General features: G+C 38.7%; 1 protein-coding gene and 1 long non-coding RNA gene across 2 annotated transcripts in view; both read left to right on the top strand.

The window, feature by feature from the left end:
* Positions 1-679: 679 nt before the first annotated feature.
* LOC134319948 (uncharacterized) lies at positions 680-9,699 on the top strand. Its single transcript, XR_010013585.1, has 4 exons — positions 680-780; positions 5,935-6,074; positions 9,008-9,117; positions 9,266-9,699. It is a non-coding gene; the product is annotated as an uncharacterized LOC134319948 (long non-coding RNA).
* A 9,761-nt stretch (positions 9,700-19,460) lies between these two features.
* Positions 19,461-26,216, top strand: part of cnih3 (cornichon family AMPA receptor auxiliary protein 3) — a 65,079-nt gene continuing 58,323 nt past the window's right edge. The window contains exon 1 of the mRNA XM_063001229.1: positions 19,461-19,538. Within this exon, the coding sequence (XP_062857299.1) occupies positions 19,461-19,538 (78 nt within the window). The remainder of the gene's footprint in view (positions 19,539-26,216) is intronic.

The following is a 26,216-nucleotide window of genomic DNA, read 5'->3' as shown; positions in this document are numbered from 1 at the left end:
CAAGTAGATAACAAGCCACCGCTAGTGGTGGGTGGATTGATCCAAATATCAATATTATCGATACCAACGTTGGTATTGGTATTGGGTCGATACTAGTGTGATGGGATCGATACTTTAGTTTAACTTTTTCTCTGCTACATTCAGCACGTTTCTCCCGTTTCATCAGAAAGTAGAGACCATGTGTGTACAGACTCGCTCCTCTCACATCTTACAAGAAACAAGAAATCTGAGCTTTAAACAACTGAATTTATTTACAACCCTACTGAGAACAGCTCTTTACAAAAAAAATTATTACAATAATACAACTCATGAGAATTCAGATTAAGCAATTTGATGATGCATCTACCTTAATTATTAATAAGTATCGGATTGATAATAGCGATACTGGCGCTGTATTTACTTGGTATTGGAATCGGATCATACCAAATTTTGCAATATCGCACACCACTAGCCACGTCACATGGGGGGGGGGGGGGGGTTGTCTATAACAGCTGCTTAAACAGTCACCGGTATTGTTGAGCTGTTTTTGTTTAATTATATTTGTGTTTTAGAGCTGTAATAAATGCAACACATTTTATCAATTCGAACAGCTAACCAAAACCGTGCTGCCTAATGAAATGAATTGCTCCCCTTGTACAACATGAGATGGTACATTCCTCCTCAGTTCCCGCCGGAACTTTCTTCCAACCGACATTTCAGTCTTTTTCTGCTGCTAAGTGCTAACCATAAACAACTGAAATGGAGAAACCCTGGATGATATTTCCACCGCAGCACTTACAGGTGAGCTAATAACTTATATCTTCTGTTTGGATGTTGAGTTTTGTGAGCCAGTATTGTGCTTGTTCAGAGTCTCGTCTAGGTTTATTTGCGTTAGCATTGACCTAATTAACTTAGCTAGCTAGCTTAACTTTAAAGTCAGCATTTTTTTTCTTAATTGTTTTCAGGTTTGATAACCAAGTGTAGTTGGACCATAGAATATACTTTTAAATTAAAATTGTGAGTGGTAAAACATGAGTGCTGCTTTCTGTAAGAGGGAAAAACAACGAAGTTTCATTTAGACTTGAAAAAGATTAAACTTAAAATGAGAGTTTTTAAATGTCAGTGAAGTGAGTTTGAGCTTCTGAACTGTTTTGAAACTGTTCATGTACAAGCGGCTCCACAGGTGAGGGTCACTTCAGCCTGGTGAACGTGGTGTTAGGGATAGGAAAATAACTTTGTGGAGAATGTGCTAAAAGTTTAAAGGTAAGGAAGACTATAAAAGTGTGGTGATTTATTAGATGCGTTTTGGAGGAATAACTTGTAACCATAAGTAATAAATCAGGATAAATGAATGATTATTGCAATAATATTATTGCAGTATAATCATGTCATGGCTCATGTTGTGGTGTTGTGGAGCCTGTAGTGATGAACACAAGTAATAATAAATAGTTTTGTTCTTTTTTTCTGATTGTTTACTTTGCTGCTATAAAGAGCATTTTTAATCAGCTTATGTTTGTGAAATTGTCTTTTGATGTATACGAAACAGTATTTTGAAAAACCATTTAATTATTGTAAAGAATACACTTGAATGCACAGTTAATATTTGCTGTTTGAATTATTTTAGTAATTCTTGTAACTCATCTCTTAGTATTTTGTTTATTTGTAATGTTATGTAAATTATACTTTGTTTCGTTTAGAAGGCAGGGTACATAAATGTATATTTATACTTTTTGTAAACTCTTTGTTTTAAATATCACCTCCGTGAAGCTGGCCCCCCATGTGGTCAGAAATGGAATATAAATATTATTATTCGTTTGTGCTGCGTTTGTGCTGGTTTGTGCCGTAGGAATCATCGTTTGTGCTGGCACCGTTTTAGAGAAATTAAGTATTATATTTTATTACCCGTGACGTCACTCAGCCCCCCATCAGAGCCCAAATTGCACCAAAAGCTTCTCATTCGTTTGTGCTACGTTTGTGCTGGTTTGTGCTGCTAAAAGAAACATTTGTGCTCTTTTAATTCTCAAGTTATTACGCTATAAATATTACACCTGTGACGTCACCAGCCCCCCATTAACGTCCAAATTGCACCAAAAGCATCTCATTCGTTTGTGCTACGTTTGTGCTGGTTTGTGCTGCTAAAAGGAACATTTGTGCTGTTTTAATTCTCAAGTTATAGGCTAAATAATAATTTTTTTTTATAAATTGAGGACATTTAGCCCAATAAAATGTTCAAATTGCATCAAAACCATCTCATTTGTTTGACATCATTTTGTTTGACGTCATCTCATCTGGATGATGTCATTGGATGTGGATTCCACTTTGCACAGATATGTCAAAGCACTCAGCCATACTGCGTATCCTCTTCAATATCCTTTTGAAACTAAACACGCAGTTTTAATTGGTTTTCATGTTTTAATTGATATTCCTGCAATATACACAACTTATGGCAGAACATAACTTACCACACGTTTGTAAACTGTGAATCACTTAACACTACAGAAATATACACTACAAAAGTATAGGTTTTACATGGCATTCTCTCTATTCATTCTTATTTAGTCGCATCAATAATTTTAATGTCAAAAGTCCTTTGATAAATAAACCAATTGTCCTTATGTGACTTCTTAACGGTGGGAATCTTTATTTTAAGCCATGTTTCCATGAGGACCAAAGTCTGAGATACAGGGTGGGGACCTGTTTGACTGTAAGCAGTCATTTTCAGACAGCACAACTTAAACTCCTAAAATTTCTTTTCCAGGTAAAAACTTGACTAAAATAACAGTAAGATGACTTATTTTCAATATTTTGTACTTTATTGTCACTTTATGAAGAGAAAAGTGTCTCAGTAGACTCAACATCAGTAATAAAATACTGAGGCAGAGTTGGAGTGTTTGTTGTATGAATACAAGTATTTTATGAAGAATGCAATGCATGTCTAATTTGACATGCAGTTTACTGGTGATCAGGATTCCCATATGTGTATCACTGTAATGACACTGTAAAGAAGTAACCCCAAAGCTTCCTCGGCTCATTAACATTGTTTGCAAGAATCTACTGCAGCATCCACTTACAAAACACACAAATATATAACCCTCACCATATAACGTCATATTAGTCATTAAGGTTATATACTTGTTTATCCATCTCCCTGTGCAACTTGCTGTCAGTTCTGTTAGGTCTTCACAAATCTGCATACTTTACACATTTATACTTTCCATCATGCTGCCCTGCATATTTATTGTATTAAGATGCACTGCCTTGTCTAATTACACTGCACTCATTCATTTTGTTTGTACTTTCCCTTTCACTAGATAGCATGCTGCACCAAAACCTTGGCAGAATGTCATTCTGCTCCACTATACACCACATTACCACGTTATTATAAAGACCTACCTTTCAATTACGCTCACTGGCCAGTAAATTGGGCTTCAACAACCCAAGGCATGGCATGAAAAAACATTATTTTTATGCAAGTTTTATAAAAAAAAAAAAAACACATATGAGAAAGACCATTGTCCTAGCAACAAAAAGTTGGTAGTCACGTTTGACTAAGGTCTGAGCATACTTTTCTTTTGTCCTCTCCTCAGGCAACTGTTGGAAGAGACATTCCAGGAAAGAGCTTTCATAGCGCATAAACACATAATTCTCATTTTAAGGTAATTTATTGCTTCTAATAAAACCCTGTAATAGTCCTCTGAGAATTTTAATCATATTAATGACATTTAGAACAAGATTGGACAGTTCTGTGAAAAATATAAAACAAACATATGCTGTACATACACATTAAAAGGCAAGTGAAAGACAAATCAACTGAAATTGAAAATGATTGCATCAAAAATATAGATGAAGGTAAAGGCAGATGAAGACCGTGACAGCTCTAATTCTGGCACATGGTCTCATGTCCTAAATGAAGAGATCTGGAACATGACCAGATTAGCCTGCATACTTAGTTTCAAGAGAGCAAAAGTGTACCCACACAGTGCATCTAAGTGCATTAACATCACTGGCCACTGTACTGCAAAATTGTCCATTTCCAGTGAGAGTCTACCAGAGGTGAGCACACCAGCAGTGCTAAAATGCAGAATTGATTACATTGATGACAGTCTTCATACTGGAAAGGCAAAGCACATGCTATCTGGAGAGAAAAGACTCTCTGAAGAACTCTGGCAGGGTAAAAAACTGCTACATGTGTGGCGAGCCACAGAGGCTTACAAGATAATGCCACTCGGTAACCCAGAGCTACCCACCTACCAAGCCTGAGTACATTAAGAAAAGCCAAACAAGAGAGAGGGGATAGGGAGGTAGAACACAAACACCCCATCCTTTCCCCCTCATCTAATAAAATACAGTGTGCCTCATAGGGGCAGTATTCATGACATCGGCCTTGACAAATTTTTTATGCCACTATTGGACCCCCTCTCAACTACTAGTCAAAATACTAGTAAAGACTCAAGTGTAAGTTTTAATGCTACAGGTACAGTAGTCAAAAGGCTCACTAAACAGAAACATCAGGACATACAGTATATTTCCATATCAAGGAGTTCTGTCCTCACATGGAGATACTTCTATTCACATCCCAGTGGTGCAAATGCTGTCTGAGCGGCATGACATTAACGCCATATCAAACTGGGTCTCTGAATGGCTTAGAGGAGGAGCATCTGTACCAAAAGAAGTTGTTTTTGATTTCTCTCTTGCATTACTGGGTGGTCTTGTTAAGGCCTTTACTTCTTACTCTGGTTTGAAGACCTATATAAATAGAATAACAAAGACATCAGAGCTATAACACAAACCATGGAATTTTGCTGTGACTAAACTTTTTTAAGCTATGTTACATTTTGATTATTTGGTGAGTCTGTAGGTAGAATATACTTGTTGACGGCCCACAAGCATTTAAAACCTTTGAAATAACATTAACATTTGGAATTCACAAATCAATTTAGCTGTGTAACATGTGTATGGATAATGTTATGGATAACATTTTAACATTTAAAATGTTAAAGGTTTTTAAAGGTAATTCGATTATAATAAATTTCACTCTGTGATGCAATTTTAACATTGTTAGGGGCTAAGTGTCCTCACTTAATAAAGAAAAAGAGAGAGAATTTAGCCTATAACTTGCAAATTAAAACAGCACAAATGTTTCTTTTAGCAGCACAAACCAGCACAAACGTAGCACAAACGAATGAGATGCTTTTGGTGCAATTTGGACGTTAATGGGGGGCTGGTGACGTCACAGGTGTAATATTTATAGCGTAATAACTTGAGAATTAAAACAGCACAAATGTTTCTTTTAGCAGCACAAACCAGCACAAACGAATTAAAGGGTTTTGGTGCAATTTGGACATTTTTAGGGGCCGTGTGTCCTCACTTTATAAAAAAATATATTATTTAGCCGATAACTTGAGAATTAAAAGAGCACAAATGTTTCTTTTAGCAGCACAAACCAGCACAAACGAATTAAAGGGTTTTGGTGCAATTTGGACGTTAATGGGGGGCTGGTGACGTCACGGGTGTAATATTTATAGCGTAATAACTTGAAAATTAAAACAGCACAAATGTTTCTTTTAGCAGCACAAACCAGCACAAACGTAGCACAAACGAATGAGATGGTTTTGGTGCAATTTGGGCTCTGATGGGGGGCTGAGTGACGTCACGGGTAATAAAATATAATACTTAATTTCTCTAAAACGGTGCCAGCACAAACGATGATTCCTACGGCACAAACCAGCACAAACGAATAATAATATTTATATTCCATTTCTGACCACATGGGGGGCCAGCTTCACGGAGGTTTAAATATCTCTTAAATCATATTTTTTTCTCCTTAGGGCCCAAATAAATTGTGACAATAGTGATCTCAGTTTTAGATCAGAAATAGTGATTAAATAAAAATTGAGATGCTTCAGTTCTGGTTCTCTAAAATATGTTGTCATGGCTTTTTGTGCTTGTTTACAGGTCATGGATGAGTTGGATGGATGATTCTTTAATCTGGCAATCACAAGTACACCACAGAACTGATGGAAAGCATTGTTCAAAAGTTCAGTTCTTTGGAGTCATGAAAAATGTAATGAGGCCACCAGTGACTCTGGATGAAGGTAAATTCAATATAAGTCATTACTCAAAATGTATTCAGCAATTTGTACCCCTAGAGGCACCGCTGTCTAAAATATTTTAAAGCATCACTTTATTACTTCATTCATGAAAACACATCAATGTAATTTAATATTGTAGTTAGGTTTTTTTGTAATAACTCTTACAATTATATTGTAAATACTGTAATATTGTGGCTCAGAATGCATTGTAACCAGCATGCATTGTAATGGGCATCATACACACATCAGCCGTAACATTAACACCACCTTAATCACTCATCGTCTATTTTATCAGCTCCACTTATCATACTGGAGTACTTTGTAGTTCTACCATTACAGTCTGTAGTTCATCAGTTTGTCTGCATGCTTTATCCCTCTTTCATCCTGTTCTTCAGGACCCCCAGAGTATCAACACAGAGCAGGTTTTCTTTGGGTGGTGGATTATTCTCAGCACTGCAGTGACACTGATGTGATGGTGGTGTGTTGGTGTGTGTTGCACTGATATGAGTGGATAAGACAGCAGTGCTAATTGAGTTTTTAATCATCTCAGTTCCACTGCTGAGTCCACCAGCCAACAATGTTCTTTGGGCAGCATCCTGTGGACCAACAAGGTAGGAGTGTCTGTAGAGTGGACACAATGTTTTAAAAAACTCCAGCAGCACTGCTGTGTCTGATCCACTTGTACTAGTTCAACTCACACTAAAACACCACCACCATGTCAGTCACTGCAGTGCTGAGACAATCCTTCAGTGAATTAATACCTGCTCTGTGGTGGTCCTGTGGGGGTCCTGACCATTGAAGAACAGGTGGCTAACAAAGTATGCAGAGAAACTGATGGACTACAGTCTGTAATTGTAGAACTACAAAGTACTCCAGTATGGTAAGTGGAGCTAATAAAATAGACAATGAGTGTAGATACAAGGAGGTGGTGTTAATGTTCTGGTTAATCGATGTAAATAGCTAGCAAAGAGTAATTATAAACAATTATTAACATTTATGGCTGAAAGAAGAATATCACAAACCTATTTTTTGTTCCCTGGAGCCTAATTTAAGTTTTAAAATTACTAAATTGGCTAATCACTGAACACAAACATTAGATTGTTGTTTGTGAATAGTACTTAGAAGGTTGACCAGATTACAGAGTCTCTAACAGGAAATGTTACTTAAATGTTTGTTAGAAACTTTGTTTAAGAGTGTTAAAAAACACAAACAGACAAAACTGTTAGCTTGATGCTACAATACATTCTCATTAAAGATAGAAATTTGCGTTATGCTTGCAGTAAAAACTTGATGAAATAAAAGTGATTTAAAATAATTTCTGGATGAAATACTGCTTTATTAGTAAATTATTGTTTTATAGATGTTGAGTGTTAAGTCTTTATTTGCCACTCGACCCTGAAGCAAAACAGTTTATCAGTAATCAGTAAAATATCCCATGTGCTATTTTTATCATCCTCAACAAGCAGTAGTCTGAAGCCCTGTCTAAAGTCATGTCTGTTCATGAGAAATGTTGTGAGCTCTCAGGTAGGGCTGTTGCGCTAACCGCAATTTTGAAATATCGCGGTATAGACCAGCCAACCGCAGGGCATGCCAAGCAACCGCAACACCGCGATATTCACGTTTTTTCTTTCTTTCTTCTCTTTTTTTTTTATTGTTGCAGGGTCCATCTTGTTTTATACGCTTACATTCGTGCGTAATAAATGTTAAATAAATTCATAATGAAAATTAGCTAAGAGCGACATTTTCCAGCAACCTGTTCTCATGCGTTGCTGCTGAGTGTCAGGCTTTGTGTTTTAAAATGTAAACAATCGCAACAGGAATTATAGGCAAGTTTATTAATGATTAAATTGAGTTCACACTCAATAAAATACTTGTAATTTAGACGACATTTAAACAGCCTTGGTGAACTAAAACACTTAATGACGGTTAATATGGCATTGCAGCCTGCAGATTCTCTTGTTGGCTTGCTGGAATTATTTAAATGCATTTTTTCGTTGAATAAAAATTTATTGAAACGAATAATAACTTGAAATGTAGTATATATTGTTATATTAATTATACCTACTAAATAGATGGTTAATAGTGGCGCGATAACCAGGCTAGACTTTCTCTGATCTCTAAAGTCGCATGCAGGTACAGTACATCTACAGTGTATTAATGCAACGAGCACCATCAGAGAGGGTTTTAGTGCTGAGGGGAACATCACTACCCCACTCAGATCCTCTCTAAAACACATCAGGTGAACATGTTGGTTCGTCTAGCGCGCATGATAACGCAGGTTTAAACTCTTACAGACTTTATTCTTTATTCTATTTTTTTACCATATTTTGATTAGATGTGCATTTAAAATATTTAGCCTAAACACTTTTTTTTTGTTTCACAGTGTATATCTAGCCTAGGCTAGAAGCTTATTTAAACCTTTTTTTTATAGAGAAAAGACGCGCATCCCTGCTCTGTTCTGTATTTAACAATAAACACGCATTTCATTGGTCTTAAAGCCGTCTCATCTTTGTCATTATAAAGCAATAATATACCGAATCATAGCCTAACAATAAAGCTTGTTTATATAGCTCTAAAATGCAGATTAATTAAGTAATTAAAAAATAAAATAAAAAAATGGCGATATAACCGCATACCGCGATATTGAGACAGGCTGAACACCGCAAGGGGAAATTCTGTCACCGCGACAGCCCTACTCTCAGGTTGGTCTAGAACTTTGTACACGTTTGGTGGTGTGTTTTATTCTGGGTAGATTTATAGTCTGGTGGTTTCGGTGACTGAAGGTAAAATAAATGTGTAATTATTGTAAATCCTGTAGTGTGGCCAGGCAAAAATTAAGTGAATTAGATATGACATATTGTAAAAATTCTGGAAGGGAAAAAATTGATTTTAAAAGTGATTTCAATTTCAGTAAGGCATTGCTTTTCTTTAAATAGTGCAACAGTCCATTGAGATTTTGAACGGCCTTCCAGCACTCTTCCCATCAGGAGTTGCACCACCACAGAAACTGGGACAGCCACGTGAGCCTCTGTTTCATATTCTCATGGTAAGTATTGTCAACTGTTATTTATTTGTTGTTTAGATAGTTTACTAAACTGCTTGCAAAGAAACTTTAAGTTGTGATTTAAATGCTGAATAAAGTTTGTTCTGTTCATGTCTGTGGCTTATAGTGCCTTTGGTTTTTGTTTTTTCAGCCCTCTGAAAACGCTGCTGCTTTTCTTAGCAGATGCCGTCTATCAAGCTTCTAACTGACCAGGATAACTGCATGATCAGTGTTGGGAAGAACAGTGACAACATTCCCCGAAGGCCTGCTGCACGAAGGTGTTCTGTATGTCATGGCGTACTATTACGCGCTGCAAGTCAGGTTTAGATTGAAGACCCTTTTTATTATTATTTTTTTATGTTTAAAAATAGTATATGAAGACCAAGCAATGTTGGTAATGTTGTAGACGTAGGGACATTGTTATTGGAAAGCCTTGACATCTAAGATTGACATGTTTTAATAGAATTCTCAGAAGCGGCCTGAACATGCTTGTTGTGTATTTGGATAAATCTGTCTTGTTTGCACACTTGTAATGTATTCATATCAAGCTGCCATGATGGCACACTTATTAAAGTTAATAAAATTGATAGCAAAATTCAGATTTTCTGTTGTATTTTTGATAAACGGACTTGGCGTATGATGTTTTAATTTGAGTATAAAGTACAGTCTCAGATTACTAGCAATGCAGTCTTACAAATAGACTTAAATGAGAGAAACAGACTTGTATTGAGTCTCTGTCTTTCTTTTGTGCATGGAAACTGAATTTTTAACGCTTATGTCATGATTAAAATGCTCTAATTTTCATATTTTCTGACTGGTTTTAAGGCATTTAGTGTGATGCAAAAACCTATGTATTATTGCTTATTTTAAGAAGTTTTACTAAGTAACATTTGTTAATTATAATAATGTGAGTTTTTTAATTGTTCATTTCTTATTTTGAGAACTATTTTCTGGAGTTGATCTTATTTTAAGCTTTAAAGTGTTAATTTAAGAACATTCTAAAGCCATTTTAGCTAAAAATATGTCCAAGCATTCTAATTTCAAGAAATTCTTTACCAAATAAGGTTTTATGAAAATGCTTAAAACAAGATTAATATGCTAGTTTAGCTGATTATGCTAGTTTTTGGATTATTAATATGAAATTAGAGCAAATGAGTTTTACTCAAATCTAGCCATAATGCCTTAAATCAAGTAATTTCTTACTAATTTTAAGATTATAAGATAATTTATAGCACAAGATTTTTTTTCTTGTTTTAGGAAATCTTGCTAAGATAAATTCTCACTATACTGGCAGATAATTATGCTTGATTTAAGCACCATTTGTCTTGATTTGCTTTTATTTTTCTTGTTTTCTGAAGGTGATTTTTTGCAGTGTAGAAGGGTGTCCAAAAGAGGGCGCCAGAGTAACACGACTGGAAAGCTGGAAAGAAAATACCACGTCTCTAGTACTAAAGTACTGAAAACAATTCTGAACAAATGCAGACTGTGGTCTGCCAACCGGCAAGTAATTCGGGGCAAAGCACAAGGGGAGGCATCCTGTATTCTGCAAGAGGAAATTTCCTTTTTTTTTTTTTTTTTGCGAAAAATGCAGTAGGGATAGTACCACCCGAGCAAAGTTAGAGCAGGTTTAACTCACGGTACTTTCTCATTCCATTAGATTTCTCATTCATTCTCTACACGCACTTAAGTTGCGTACAACTTCAAAATGCTCACCTATTCAACTCTATTGAGGATTGTGCGTCCAGGCAATTGGTTCACATCCATCAAGGGCGGCACGATGGCTCAGTGGTTAGCATTGTCGCCTCACAGCAAGAAGGCCCTGGTTTCGATTCCCAGGTGGAGTGGTCTGGGTCCTTTCTATGTGGAGCTTGCATGTTCTCTCTTTGTCTGCGTGGGTTTCCCCCGGGAGCTCGGGTTTCCTCCCACAGTCCTAAGACATGCAAGTGAGGTGAACTAGAGATACAAAATTGTCCGTGACTGTTTTGACATTAAACTTGTGAACTGATGAATCTTGTGTAACGAGTAACTACGGTTTCTGTCATGAATGTAACCAAAGTTTGTACAACCCCAAATCAGAAAAAGTTGGGACAGTATGGAAAATGCATTATGGAAAATAAATGGGACATTATAGGGCAGTATGGAAAATAAAATAAAAAAATGCAGTGTTCTTTACATTTACTTTGACTTTTATTTCATTGCAGACAGTTTGAACCCAAGATATTTCATGTTTTGTCTGCTCAACTGCATTTCATTTGTTAACATACCTCCATTCCTGCATTTCAGGCCTGCAACACATTTCACAAAAAGTTGGGATGGAGGCAATATAAGGCTAGTAATGAAGTGAAAAAACTAAATAATTATGTGATTTCAAACAGGTGATGTCAACAGGTGATTGTAATCATGGTTTGGTACAAAAGCAGCATCCAGGAAAGGCTTTGATGAGCAAAGATGATCAGAGGATCTCCAGTTTGTCAACAAATTAATGAAATGTTTAAAAACAATGTACCTCAAAGAAAGATTGGAAGGGATTTGCATATTTCTCCCTCTACAGTGGATAATATCATTAAATGATTCAAGGAATCAAGAGAAATTTCAGTGCGTAAAGGTTAAGTTGAACGCCCGTGATCTTCGATCCCTCAGACGGCACTGCATCAAGAACCATCACTCAGCAATAGCTGATATAACCACATGGGTGAGGGATTACTTTGGCAAACCTTTGTCAAGCACCACAACACGGAGTTACATGCACAAATGCCACTTCAAACTTTACTGTGCAAAAAAGAAGCCTTATGTTAACCATGTCCAGAAGCAGCGTCAAGTTCTCTGGGCTCAGAGGCATCTAGGATGAACCATCACATAGTGGAAATGTGTGTTGTTGTCAGATGAATCAGCATTCCAGGTCTTTTTTTTTTTTTAAATAGACGCTGTGTGCACCGGACCAAGGACAAAAAGGACCATCCAGACTGTTATCAACCACAAGTTCAAAGACCAGGGTCTGTCAGGGGCTGTGTCAGTGCCCTCGGCAAAGGTCATTTACACTTCTGTGATGGCAGCATTAATGTAGAAAAGTACATTGAGATCTTAGAGCAACATGTGCTGCCTTCAAGACGTCATCTTTTCCAGGGATGTTCATGTATTTTTCAACAAGACAATGCAAAACCACACGCTGCACACATTACAAAGACATGGCTGCGGAAGAAGAGGGTGCGCGGGTACTGGACTGGCCTGCCTGCAGTCCTGACGTGTCCCCAATAGAGAATGTGTGGAGAATTTAGAAATGAAAAATGTGACGATGACGTCCCCGTACTGTTGCACATCTTAAAACGTGTTTGCAGGAAGAATGGAACAAAATAAAAGCTGAAACACTAAATCACTTGGTATCCTCGGTGCCAAAACGTCTTTTAAGTGTGGTGAAAAGGGAATGGCAACATTACAAAGTGGTAAATGCTTTACTGTCCCAACTTTTTTTAGAATGTGTTGCAGGAAATGCAGGAATGGATGTTTATTAATAAATGAAATAAGTTGAGCAGATAAAACATGAAATATCTCAGGTTCATCCTGTCTGCAATCAAATAAAAATCAAAGTAAATATAAGAAACTTTGCGTTTTTTTATTATTAGCATTTTCCATGCTGTCCCAACTTTTTCTGATTTGGGGTTGTAAAACATGACATTAAAATCCAAATAAATAAACATCCATCGACCCGAAAGCTGTGTATTTTCACAAAAGCATATACCCACCTTGCATTTCTGTGGGGTGTGATATGAATATCTCATTCTCCCCTTCAGCCTCTCGGTCAGCCTAGGAGTATTTGTAAAAAAGCACAAAGGCAGCAATAGTCCCGCAATGAAAAAAAGGGCATTCGCCTGGTTACACTCATAGGTGACTGGCTTATAGAGGCACAGTCGCAATGCACAGTGTCAGAGCATACAACGCTTATAGAGGATCTGACGAAATTAGGTTTTAAACTAAACACAGAAAAAGTGTGCTGATTCCAACGTAGTGTGTTTCATACCTGGGCTTGTCCCTAAACTCTGTGTCTCTTGGCGGATGTCTGTCAATCAAACGTGTGAGAAAAATCACAATGCCTAAGGGCATTTCAAATGGGCAATCTCGTTCCACAGGTGTCTCAAACTGTCAGGAATGATGGCTTCAGCCATTGATGTCATCCAACTAGTCAAACTGTACACGAGGGACTTTCAGTGCTGTGTTGGATCACTCAGACTGAACCCATTATGTCACACATGTCAAAGAGTGAATGTGTCACAGACAGCTGTGATGGCACTGCCTCAGTGGAAACGCCAATTTTTCCTTATGCAGGGAGTGTCTATGGGCATAGTGCATGCCTGAAAAGTAGTAACGACAGATGCGTCAGATGCACATGAGGGCAAAATAGTAAACAGTACACGGATCCATAAAATGCCTGTAAATGCAAGCACTGTGTCTAACGCTAAGGCATTTTCTTCCTCAAGAAACAGCATGTTAATCAATTGGCAGGGCTTTGATCCCTTCCCTTGCACACACTGGCACACAAACTGATTTTACAGAGCAGTGCCCAGGAGTGTTAAACCAAGGAGTGGACCAGCTACCAAGAGGCAATCAACTTTACAGAGAATGGACATTCAATGCAAAGGTGATCAATAGGATCTCCGACCGTACAGGGACTTACTAACTAAGACCCGGGGAATATTTACCATTGAAATTCTGAGTGCTTCAATCTATGGGCATGGTCAGTGATTGGTTCCATTTGAGTACCAGTGAGCTGCCATTGAAGGTAAATGAAACCATCAAAAATGCAAGAGCCCCATCCACCAGAATCCTATATGGATAAAAGTGGCATGTGTTAGAGCAGTGGTGCCCAGATAAACATGCTGCCCTTTTCAGCATTCCGTGGTGGTCATACTATATTTCCTCCAGGACCTGATAGATAAAGGTAAATTATTTTTAACCATTACAACACACTTGGTAGCTATTGCAGTGCGCCATGTGGGATTTGAAGGCAGACATCCCAAGTTGCAAAAACTCATTTCAGGGAGGTACCCCCGGACCCGGACCTCGAACCCCGACCCCCCAAGCCCAAAGAAAAAAAAAAGCTAAAAAACCTCTTGCACACACCAAAGGATATGGGTGATAACAGAACTTTTAGGAGCTGCTAACTGAGCTACTAAGCTAACTGTTCGCATCACAAACACATTAATGTGTACTACATAGTGCACTAGATAGTGTAAAAGATAACAGATTTATGTTCCCTACATAGTGCACTAGATTGTATATTAGAAAAGAATTTATGTTCCTTACTTAGTGCACTAGATAGTGTACTAGATAATAGACTTATGTTTCTTACATAATGCTTTAGGTAGCGTATTAGTTAACGGATATAGGTTCCCTGCATAGTGCACTAAATTGTATATCAGATAACGGATTTATGTTCCCTACATAGTGCACTAGATAGTATTTTAGATATTAATTTATGTTCCCTACGTAGTGCACTAGATAGTGAATTAGACAATTGGTTTATGTTCCCTACACAGTGCACTAGATTGTATATCAGATCACGGATTTAAGTTTCCTACATAGTGCACTATATAGTGTATTAGATAACGCATTCATGTTCACTACATAGTGCACTAGAAAGTATAACTAGATGATGATTTGTGTTCCTTACATAGTGCACTAGATAGTGTATTACATAATTAATTATGTTCCCTACATAGTGCACTAAATTGTATATCAGATAAAGGATTTATGTTCCCTACATAGTGCACTAGACAGTATATTAGACAATTGATTTATGTTCCCTACATAGTGCACTAGATTGTATATCAGATAACGGATTTAATACGCAATCAGGGAAAAAAGTCTGTGTCGCCTGCATGCGCGTGTGCGCTCTTGGCTGCTCGTTCTAGATTCCGGGAGATTTGATCTGACTTGCGGGCATCAGGGAGCCGCTATGTATATGTGGGAGACTCCCAGAACTTCCGGGAGACTTGGGATGTCTGTGAAGGCAAAACAGTTGGACAGCACTCTTTAGTATGCCTTTTATAAAAGGCTCACAACAGGCACTGCCAGTTTCTAGACCAATTTCTCTATCATGGGATTAATCGGTGGTGCTGGAGGCTTTTTTAGTAGCGCCCCTTTAAACCATTGGATCAGGTGGAACCTACGGTTCTGTCATTTGAAAAAGCACTAATCAACACATGGGGTGACACAGGCTCTATCTGTGCACAAAGCATGCATGCAGTTTGCAGAAGGAGACTTGAATGTGTTTCTAAAACCAAATGCAGCGTTTATCCCAAGGATCATTCAGCCTTGCCTCCCTATGAAGCTTAAAGCTTTTTACCCTCCACTGTGGAACAAGAGCAATTCATTGCATTATGCCCAGTATGGGCACTACACACATACAAAGAAAGAACTAAAGAGTTTAAAAAGAGTAATCAGCTCTTTATTTCTTGGTCTAAACCGCATTCAGGGAAGCTGATACCTAAATAGCGCTTATCGCACCGGATAACATTGGCATACACTACTTGACAGCTCAAAACAGATGTTGGTATGTGTGTGTGTGTAAGATATATTAGAAGGGAGAAACAGAGAGCAGCTTTACAGGCAATAAAACCAGGGGCAGTTGGAAGGAACTCAGGCTTTGATAAGAAACAGCAGTGCTCTGTCATTCTGATAAGTGTAAATCCGTTCATGCACATCAGACATATTCCAAAATCCTTTGCATGTGCTATAATGAGTGACCAACTAAACAGAACTAATGTTGAAAATGATGAATGAGTATAATAGTCACTGGTGAGTGTGTAAATAAAAGTCACCTAATGTCAAAATATTTATTAGGCTTAATTAAAAACATTGTACTGTATATATTTGGAGATAATTAAATATTGAAAGGACTGTGTTAATTATTTTGACAGTATACTTAGTCTATGTATTTTATGTTTTTTATTTACAGTACATTCTGGGGACGTATTTCACATTCTTTCAGTATATTTTGATTATGTATTCCTTTTGATTATGTAAGGAGTCTGACCCTGACTTGTTATGAACAAGTTTTGAATGAATAATGGACAATGATGTACAGTTCTGGGGCAGCTGCTGAGAAAGTGAGAAAGTAGCAGTACCAAGGATACCCGATAACTAGATAAAATTGGGAAACAATTTAGAATAGTGGGAAAAAATAAAGAAAACTAAGTAATTAAAGTGATGAAACAGATAGTCAGACAGTATAAAGGTTTTTTTATAAAAAAATTTCAGTTTGTTTTGGAACCACCTCAGTTTGTTAGTGGTTTTGTGAAAGCCTTAATAAACTCATTAATAATTTCTTATGCAGCTCCAAGTGTAGTGGTAAGTTATTGCTCTTTATATTTTTATATCTGCATCCAACAATGCCAACTTACCTCTAATAAAACAGTCTAATAAGACTGCTCGATCTGTCTGTCTGTCTGTCTGTCTACACTAATCAGCCATAATATTAAAACCACCCCCTTGTTTCTACACTCACTGTCCATTTTATCAGCTCCACTTACCATATAGAAGAAGTTCTACAATTACTGACTGTAGTTCATCTGTTTCTCTACATACTTTTTTTAAGCCTGTTTTCACCCTGTTCTTCAATGGTCAGGACCCCCACAGTACCATTACAGAGCAGATATTATTTAGGTGGTGGATCATTCTCAGCACTGCAGTGACACTGACCTGGTGGTGGTGTGTTAGTGTGTGTTGTGCTGGTATGAGTGGATAAGTGGATAAGACACAGCAGCGCTGATGAAGTTTTTAAACACCTCACTGTCACTGCTGGACTGAGAATAGTCCACCAACCAAAAATATCCAGCCAACAGCGCCATGTGGGCAGCGTCCTGTGACCACTGATGAAGGTCTAGAAGATGACCAACTCAAACAGCAGCAATAGATAAGAGATCGTCTCTGACTTTACATCTAAAAGGTGGACCAACTAGGTAGGAGTGTCTAATAGAGTGAACAGTGAGTGAACACGGTAATTAACAACTCCAGCAGCGCTGCTGTGTCTGATCCATGTCATTGTCACTGCAGTGCTGAGAATGATCCACCACCCAAATAATACCTGCCCTGTGGTGGTCCTGGGAGAGTCCTGACCATAGAAGAACAGGATAAAAGTAGGCTAAAAAAGTATGCAGAGAAACAGATGGACTACATATACAGTATATATATATATATATATACATATAAAGTAAAGTAAGCAATTGCTGCTGTTTGAGTTGGTCATCTTCTAGACCCTTATTAGTGGTCACAGGACGCTGCCCACGGGGCATAACTTTGGTTGGTGAACTATTCTCAGTCCAGCAGTGACAGTGACGTGTTTAAAAACTTCATCAGCGCTGCTGTGTCTTATCCACTTATACCAGCACAACACACACTAACACACCACCACCATGTCAGTGTCACTGCAGTGCTGAGAATGATCCACCACCTAATATGTACCTGCTCTGTGGTGGTCCTGGGAGAGTCCTGACCATTGAAGAACAGGGTGAAAGCAGGATAAAAAAGCATGTAGAGAGATGGAGTACAGTCAGTAATTGAAGAACTACAAAGTGGAGCTGATAAAATGGACAGTGAGTGTAGAAACAAGGAGGTGGGTTTAATGTTATGGCTGATCTGTGTATATACAGGGGTTGGACAAAATAACTGAAACACCTGTCATTTTAGTGTGGGAGGTTTCATGGCTAAATTGGACCAGTCTGGTGGCCAATCTTCATTAATTGCACATTGCACCAGTAAGAGCAGAGTGTGAAGGTTCAATTAGCAGGGTAAGAGCACAGTTTTGCTCAAAATATTGCAATGCACACAACATTATGGGTGACATACCAGAGTTCAAAAGAGGACAAATTGTTGGTGCACGTCTTGCTGGCGCATCTGTGACCAAGACAGCAAGTCTTTGTGATGTATCAAGAGCCACGGTATCCAGGGTAATGTCAGCATACCACCAAGAAGGACAAACCACATCCAACAGGATTAACTGTGGACGCAAGAGGAAGCTGTCTGAAAGGGATGTTCGGGTGCTAACCCGGATTGTATCCAAAAAACATAAAACCACGGCTGCCCAAATCACGGCAGAATTAAATGTGCACCTCAACTCTCCTGTTTCCACCAGAACTGTCCGTCGGGAGCTCCACAGGGTCAATATACACGGCCGGGCTGCTATAGCCAAACCTTTGGTCACTCGTGCCGATGCCAAACGTCGGTTTCAATGGTGCAAGGAGCGCAAATCTTGGGCTGTGGACAATGTGAAACATGTATTGTTCTCTGATGAGTCCACCTTTACTGTTTTCCCCACATCCGGGAGAGTTACGGTGTGGAGAAGCCCCAAAGAAGCGTACCACCCAGACTGTTGCATGCCCAGAGTGAAGCATGGGGGTGGATCAGTGATGGTTTGGGCTGCCATATCATGGCATTTTCTTGGCCCAATACTTGTGCTAGATGGGCGCGTCACTGCCAAGGACTACCGAACCATTCTGGAGGACCATGTGCATCCAATGGCGGTGCCGTGTATCAGGATGACAATGCACCAATACACACAGCAAGACTGGTGAAAGATTGGTTTGATGAACATGAAAGTGAAGTTGAACATCTCCCATGGCCTGCACAGTCACCAGATCTAAATATTATTGAGCCACTTTGGGGTGATTTGGAGAAGCGAGTCAGGAAACGTTTTCCTCCACCAGCATCACGTAGTGACCTGGCCACTATCCTGCAAGAAGAATGGCTTAAAATCCCTCTGACCACTGTGCAGGACTTGTATATGTAATTTCCAAGACGAATTGACGCTGTATTGGCCGCAAATGAGGCCCTACACCATACTAATAAATTATTGTGGTCTAAAACCAGGTGTTTCAGTTATTTTGTCCAACCCCTGTATATGTATTTGCAGAGAGAGAGAGAGAGAGAGAGAAAAAGAGAGAGAGAGAGAGACAGAGAGAGAGAGAGAGAGAGAGCTGTTCGCGTATACAGGGGCAGCGTGAGATAAACGAATCTTCCTCTCTCCTCACCGCATGCTTCATTCTTATATCACATCGAGCTCTTTAATTTTAATGAGTTCCATCATATTTCATCTTCAGATCTGGGTAACGCGTTGTGATTTTTTTACTGATGATACATTTTTAAGCTATTGCTGTTCGGAATGGACTTTTCGTTTAGTTTTTTATGTTCTTCGAAATGATATTAAGCAGTACAGAGAGGGTTGAGTAAATTGTGGGAAAGGATGTGCATGGAGATGTTTTAATGTTTGCATGGGCTTGCAGAACAAGGCGCTGTATCTCTTTTTTCCCCCGTGATCCTTTAAATCAGTTTCTGGACATTGAAATCCACCAAGGATGTTCTCTTTCGCTGCCTTCTGCTACATGCTTTCCCTCGTCCTGTGCGCTTCTCTCATCTTCTTTGCTATCTGGCATGTAAGTACCCGCATCTGACCACACATGTGTCGCTAATACTCAATGTTCAGGGCACAGTTTGATCCATGTTAAATAGATGCTGAATGTTTAGTTATGAGATAGTTCACACCCTAGCCATTTCCAGGGCTAAAGGAAATTTATATCGGAATACTGACTAAATTCAAATGCACTCGTATGAGACACGTATGGTAAATGTTTTACACAAAATGTCGTTTTCTGTTACTAAATTCATTCATTCATTGAATGTTTTACCATAGCTTAATCCTATCCATGTCACGGTGGGTTCAATTCACTGGCCGAAAGGTAGGGAACACCCTGGGCAGGTCGCCAGTCCATCACAGGGTAAACATACTCACACTCATACCTAGGGCAATTTTGTATCTCAAATTAACCTTCCTGTGGGAAGAAACCCACGCTGACACAGGGAGAACATGCAAACTTCATACAGAAAGGACCCATACCGCTCCACCTGGGAATCAAACCCAGGACCTTCTTGCTGTGAGGCAACAGTGCTACCCACTGAGCCACCATGACCATATTTTGGGGGGGGGGGCCTCATCAAATCTTTTATATATATACAGTATATATATATATATATGTGTGTTCCTCGGTCTTTGTCCCATTCGGTTGCGGGGTCGGCTCTCGGCGGATCATGATCCTCATCGATTTGGCACAATTTTTATGCCGGATGTCCCTCCTGACACAATCCTCCTGTTTATCCTTGGGGCCGGCACTACAATGCACTGGTTTGTGCATTTTAGCGGCTAGGTGTGTATAGGACAATTCAGTGTCTCCAATTAACCTAGCTGCATGTTTTTGGACTGTGGGAGGAAACCGGAGTACCCGGAGGAAACCCACACAGACACGGGGAGAACATGCAAACTCCGCATAGAAAGGACCCGGACCGCCCCACCTGGGGATCGAACCCAGGTACTTCTTGCTGTGAGGCGACAGTGCTACCCACTTAGCCACCGTGCTGCCCATATCTGTTTTATTCCATATATATCAGTGTTTGCTATATATTTCCTGTTTGGCTTGCCATAATACGTGCAGCCAATGGGGAGGCAGTGATGTAAGTGGTTGAGTTCATGTTGTACTGTTGCACATCTTAAGACGTGTTTGCAGGAAGAATGAGACAAAATAAAAGCTGAAACACTAAATCACTTGGTATCCTTGGTGCCAAAACATCTTTTAAGTGTGGTGAAAAGGAATGGCAACATTACAAAGTGGTAAATGCTTTACTGTCCCAACTTTTTTGGAATGTGTTGCAGGCCTGAAATGCAGGAATGGATGTTTCTTAATAAATACAATTAAGTTGATTTGGGGTTGTGTACATATACTGTATATCTTAATTATAAATTCTGTATAAATTATAAATTAAATATTATTTAATTTTGTGGTATGGATTTTTAATACCTTTAATTACTTAGTAAATATGACTTAGTACAGCTGATTAGGCCCATATAAAATTCTCCTTTAAAAAAAGTAGGTACAGTGATCTCTTTATCGGAGTTGGAAGTAAAACTAGCTTAACTTAGGGTTAAGGGCCTTTCTCAGGAGTCCAACAGTGGCAACTTAGTGGTGGTGGGTATAAACCAGCGACCTTCTGATCGCTAATTAGACAGTACATAAACAACTGAGCTACACTGTCTTGTCCAAATTGTCATATGTAATCTAAGAACAAAAGAACTACATATTTATATTAGCTGCTGGAACATAATGCAGACATGACATTGCCATGGGCTTAGTGGCATAAAAGAAACCCCTATTTTAAAATTAGCACTATAAATCTCCAAGAAAGTTCAAGCACATGGGCAGTTAAAAAAGCAGGTTTTTTGCACAGCAGACCCTTTAGACATTTGATGTAAAGTTTGCTTGACTGTGAAGTGTATCACACATGTTTCAACAGCTTCTAATTTAAAGCATTAATGACTATACTGACAGATTTGCTTTTAGATATTTTGGGTTTAATTTCCAACCTTTTTTTTATACGTTTGGGCATCTATGCAGTCCCGGACAGCGATTTAGAATTTGGGTGCGGGCCATGTGTTGTGTGAATGTGATCCACTCATGAGGTCATGCATAATGTGGTTTGCCCATGTGGTTGTATCAGCTATTGATGAATGACAGTTCCTGAAGTCCTCCAGATTTGAATTGTTTAATAATATTATACACCGTAGAAGGAGAAATATACAGAACCTTTTTAATCTTTCTTTAAGAAACATTTCAATAATTTTCTTATGCATTTGTTAACAAACGATCCATCTTTTCTTTTCCAGAAACTAAGCCTTTTGTGGATACTGCTTTTGTATCAGTCCAATTAACTGCTGACAATAACTGAGTTTCTGTTATTTTGCATTATTAACCTGAAAATAATGCTTATTAAGGTTAGAGGTAAAAGTATGTACACTTACATTTGTATAGTCTAGGGATAGGCACATTTCCTTGAAAAGTTCTCCACCTGACCATCACATAGTGGCTTATAAATATATATATTAATACGGTTGATTGGGGCTAATAGAAAATTCCTCAGGTGGTTGGTCTGTTTTAAAAATTTATATTTTCAGTTAAAGTGAGTTTGATCAAACTTTTGATACCAGTAGTAGAAAACACAGTCCCAGGGACTATTATAAGGAAACAACTTATAAGGTCTTATCAAGTTTACAGGATTTGTTGGTTAAAGAGGGAAAAGTATAACTTGCTTTGCGTCAAACCAGGATTAGTTCCTGGCAGAAAATGTGTTACTATGGTAATGCTTGGAGCCAAACAACCTATAATGAATATCAGAGAAGGTGTCATATGTTTTTTAGTGGGTAAGGTGTTTAATAATGGTTCAGTTTGGATTTTAACGTCATGTTTTACACTTATCGAACACAGTCATGGACAATTTAGTGTCTCCAATTCACCTCACTTGCATGTCTTTGGATTGTGGTAGGAAACCGGAGCACCCGGAGGACTACACGTGCAGACTCCACACAGAAAAGACCCAGATCGCCCCACCTAGGGATTAAACCCTGGACCTTCTTGCATAATGGTTCAGTAATAACAAGTGGTGCGCAATGGGTGGTGTCCCAAAAATTTGCAAATAAGTGTTCTAGGCGCTATCGCGAGCGGCAGCCTCTACAGTAGCTTAGTCAATAATTTCCCTTGGGATAAATAAAGTATCTATCTATCTGTCTATCTATCTAAAATACATAAATAGCTAATTAAATTAAAAAGCTAATTAAATTTTTTTAAATATTAAAAAAAAATGAATCATGAATGAAAAATGAAGAGTGTAATGTGTATATGTAGCTAATGAGTGCAATGCGAATATGTTTATGTACAACGATGTGGACCCCTTTAGGGCAGCTTAATAGCAGATGTCTGATGTAGATGAGGGGCAGTCAGCAGGGGTGTGCTTTAGCCTGCTGCCTTGAATCCGCTGTGGTTGTGCTAATGTTAAAACAGCTGTTGTTGTTATTGCAATGACTGTGGTGGGTGGTCCATAAGCAGTATCACCTACTTTTCAGAGATTCAGAGATTCATCACCTGGAACGAAGGGCGAGTAGGCGTGTCTGTGGGCAGAGGAAGAGAAACAGAGACATTACCATGAGCACTGTTAAGTTTTTCAATAAGAGCTTGTGTGTAATCGCTGATAACAGCATCCAAATCTCCTGTTAAAGAAATTCCAGGGTTACCCTGGACCCAATGAGTAGGAAAGGGACATCCCTTGATGACCTCAAATGGTGATAGTTTAGTAGTGGTGCCTGGGGTCATTCTAACTTTACACAATATACAGTGTATCACAAAAGTAAGTACACCCCTCACATTTCTGCAAATATTTCAATATATCTTTTCATGGGACAACACTATAGACATGAAACTTGGATATAACTTAGAGTAGTCAGTGTACAACTTGTATAGCAGTTTAGATTTACTGTCTTCTGAAAATAACTCAACACACAGCCATTAATGTCTAAATGGCTGGCAACATAAGTGAGTACACCCCACAGTGAACATGTCCAAATTGTGCCCAAAGTGTCAATATTTTGTGTGACCACCATTATTATCCAGCACTGCCTTAACCCTCCTGGGCATGGAATTCACCAGAGCTGCACAGGTTGCTACTGGAATCCTCTTCCACTCCTCCATGATGGCATCACGGAGCTGGTGGATGTTAGACACCTTGAACTCCTCCACCTTCCACTTGAGGATGCGCCACAGGTGCTCAATTGGGTTTAGTCCATCACCTTTACCTTCAGCTTCCTCAGCAAGGCAGTTGTCATCTTGGAGGTTGTGTTTTGGGTCGTTATCCTGTTGGAAAACTGCCATGAGGCCCAGTTTTCGAAGGGAGGGGATCATGCTCTGTTTCAGAATGTCACAGTACATGTTGGAATTCATGTTTCCCTCAATGAACCGCAGCTCCCCAGTGCCAGCAACACTCATGCAGCCCAAGACCATGATGCTACCACCACCATGCTTGACTGTAGGCAAGATACAGTTGTCTTGGTACTTCTCACCAGGGCGCCGCCACACATGCTGGACACCATCTGAGCCAAACAAGTTTATCTTGGTCTCGTCAGACCACAGGGCATTCCAGTAATCCATGTTCTTGGACTGCTTGTCTTCAGCAAACTGTTTGCTGGCTTTCTTGTGCGTCAGCTTCCTTCTGGGATGACGACCATTCAGACCTAGGTGATGCAGTGTGCGGTGTATGGTCTGAGCACTGACAGGCTGACCTCCCACGTCTTCAACCTCTGCAGCAATGCTGGCAGCACTCATGTGTCTATTTTTTAAAGCCAACCTCTGGATATGACGCCGAACACGTGGACTCAACTTCTTTGGTCGACCCTGGCGAAGCCTGTTCCGAGTGGAACCTGTCCTGGAAAACCGCTGTATGACCTTGGCCACCGTGCTGTAGCTCAGTTTCAGGGTGTTAGCAATCTTCTTATAGCCCAGGCCATCTTTGTGGAGAGCAACAATTCTATTTCTCACATCCTCAGAGAGTTCTATGCCATAATAATAATAATAATAATACATTTTATTTATATAGCGCTTTTCAAGATACTCAAAGACGCTTTACATAAGACAAATAATCAAAACAAATACGTACATACACCATACAAATCATAGTACAAAATCAAAATAGTACATCAACATCAAGAATAATTAAGATAAAAACAAAGAGAGCAGCATAAGACAGTTCATTAAAAATTAGCTAAATTATGAGAGAGAACAACAAATATAGAACAATTTCTTAAAATTAGACAGAAACAGGACAGATTTACATGCAATCAGGAAACTGAAAACTTTACAAGTTTTAGGATCTAGGACTTCACATTTCTGTCGTGATCTAAGTATAAAAACTATTAAAAAGAATAGCAAAAATAAAAGCATTTATTTCGTGTTGTTACAAGTTAAATGCCATATTGAATAGATGAGTTTTGAGAAGTGACTTGAATTTGGACAGGTCAGGACAATCTCGTAGGTGTTTGGGGAGAGCATTCCATAAGGTACTTATGAGGTGCCATGTTGAATATCCAGTGGCCAGTATGAGAGAATTGTACCCAAAACACCAAATTTAACAGCCCTGCTCCCCATTTACACCTGGGACCTTGACACATGACACCAGGGAGGGACAACGACACATTTGAGCACAATTTGGACATGTTCACTGTGGGGTGTACTCACTTATGTTGCCAGCTATTTAGACATTAATGGCTGTGTGTTGAGTTATTTTCAGAAGACAGTAAATCTACACTGCTATATAAGTTGTACACTGACTACTCTAAGTTATATCCAAGTTTCATGTCTATAGTGTTGTCCCATAAAAAGATTTAATGAAATATTTGCAGAAATGTGAGGGGTGTACTCACTTTTGTGATACACTGTATACAGCAAATTTAACTATGACTTACCAGTTTTCAAGATGTCAGTCCATACTTAAAGTAGTTACATAGTTTCTGCATAAAAGAGTGAACCCTGATCACTGTCAGTTATGACAGTTATACCATACCGGGGGATTGTGTCCTTCTTTAGAGCATGGGAAGGCTTCTACCAATTAAAAAAATCTGACAAGCAGTTATTTAATTTGACCTTTTTAGGCATGTGCATGAAGTCAATTTGCAATCAGGTTGCTCAGGTGGTGGCAGTGTGTCATGTTTAGCAGAATCAGGTATTTTACTGTTTCTGGCACATTAGACATGAGTCTACCGGTAATTTCACTGTTACGTTTCCCGAAACGCTGCAAAGGAAATGGGAGAACAGTTTTACACCAATCTGTGTCAGTCATTAGTCCTGAACTACTACAACCCCAAATCAGAAAAAGTTGGAGCAGCATGGAACATGCAAATAATAAAAAAACACAGAGTTTCTTACATTTACTTTGACTTTTATTTCATTGCAGACAGGATGAACCTAATATATTTCATGTTTTATCTGGTCAACTTCATTTCATTTATTAATAAACATCCATTCCGGCCTGCAATATTAATAAACATCCATTAAGGCCTGCAACACATTTAAAAAAAAAATTGGGACAGTAAAGTATTTACCACTTTGTAATGTTGCCATTCCTTTTCACAACACTTAAAAGAAATTTTGGCATGGAATATACCAAACGATTTAGTGTTTCAGCTTTTATTTTGTCCCATTCTTCCTGCAAACACGTCTTAAGACGTGCAACAGTACGGGGTC

The sequence above is a fragment of the Trichomycterus rosablanca genome, chromosome 9 (assembly GCF_030014385.1).
Source record: "Trichomycterus rosablanca isolate fTriRos1 chromosome 9, fTriRos1.hap1, whole genome shotgun sequence".
NCBI lineage: Eukaryota > Metazoa > Chordata > Actinopteri > Siluriformes > Trichomycteridae > Trichomycterus > Trichomycterus rosablanca.
The sequence above is the reverse complement of the archived record's forward strand: the minus strand, read 5'-3'. Positions and strand labels throughout refer to the sequence as shown.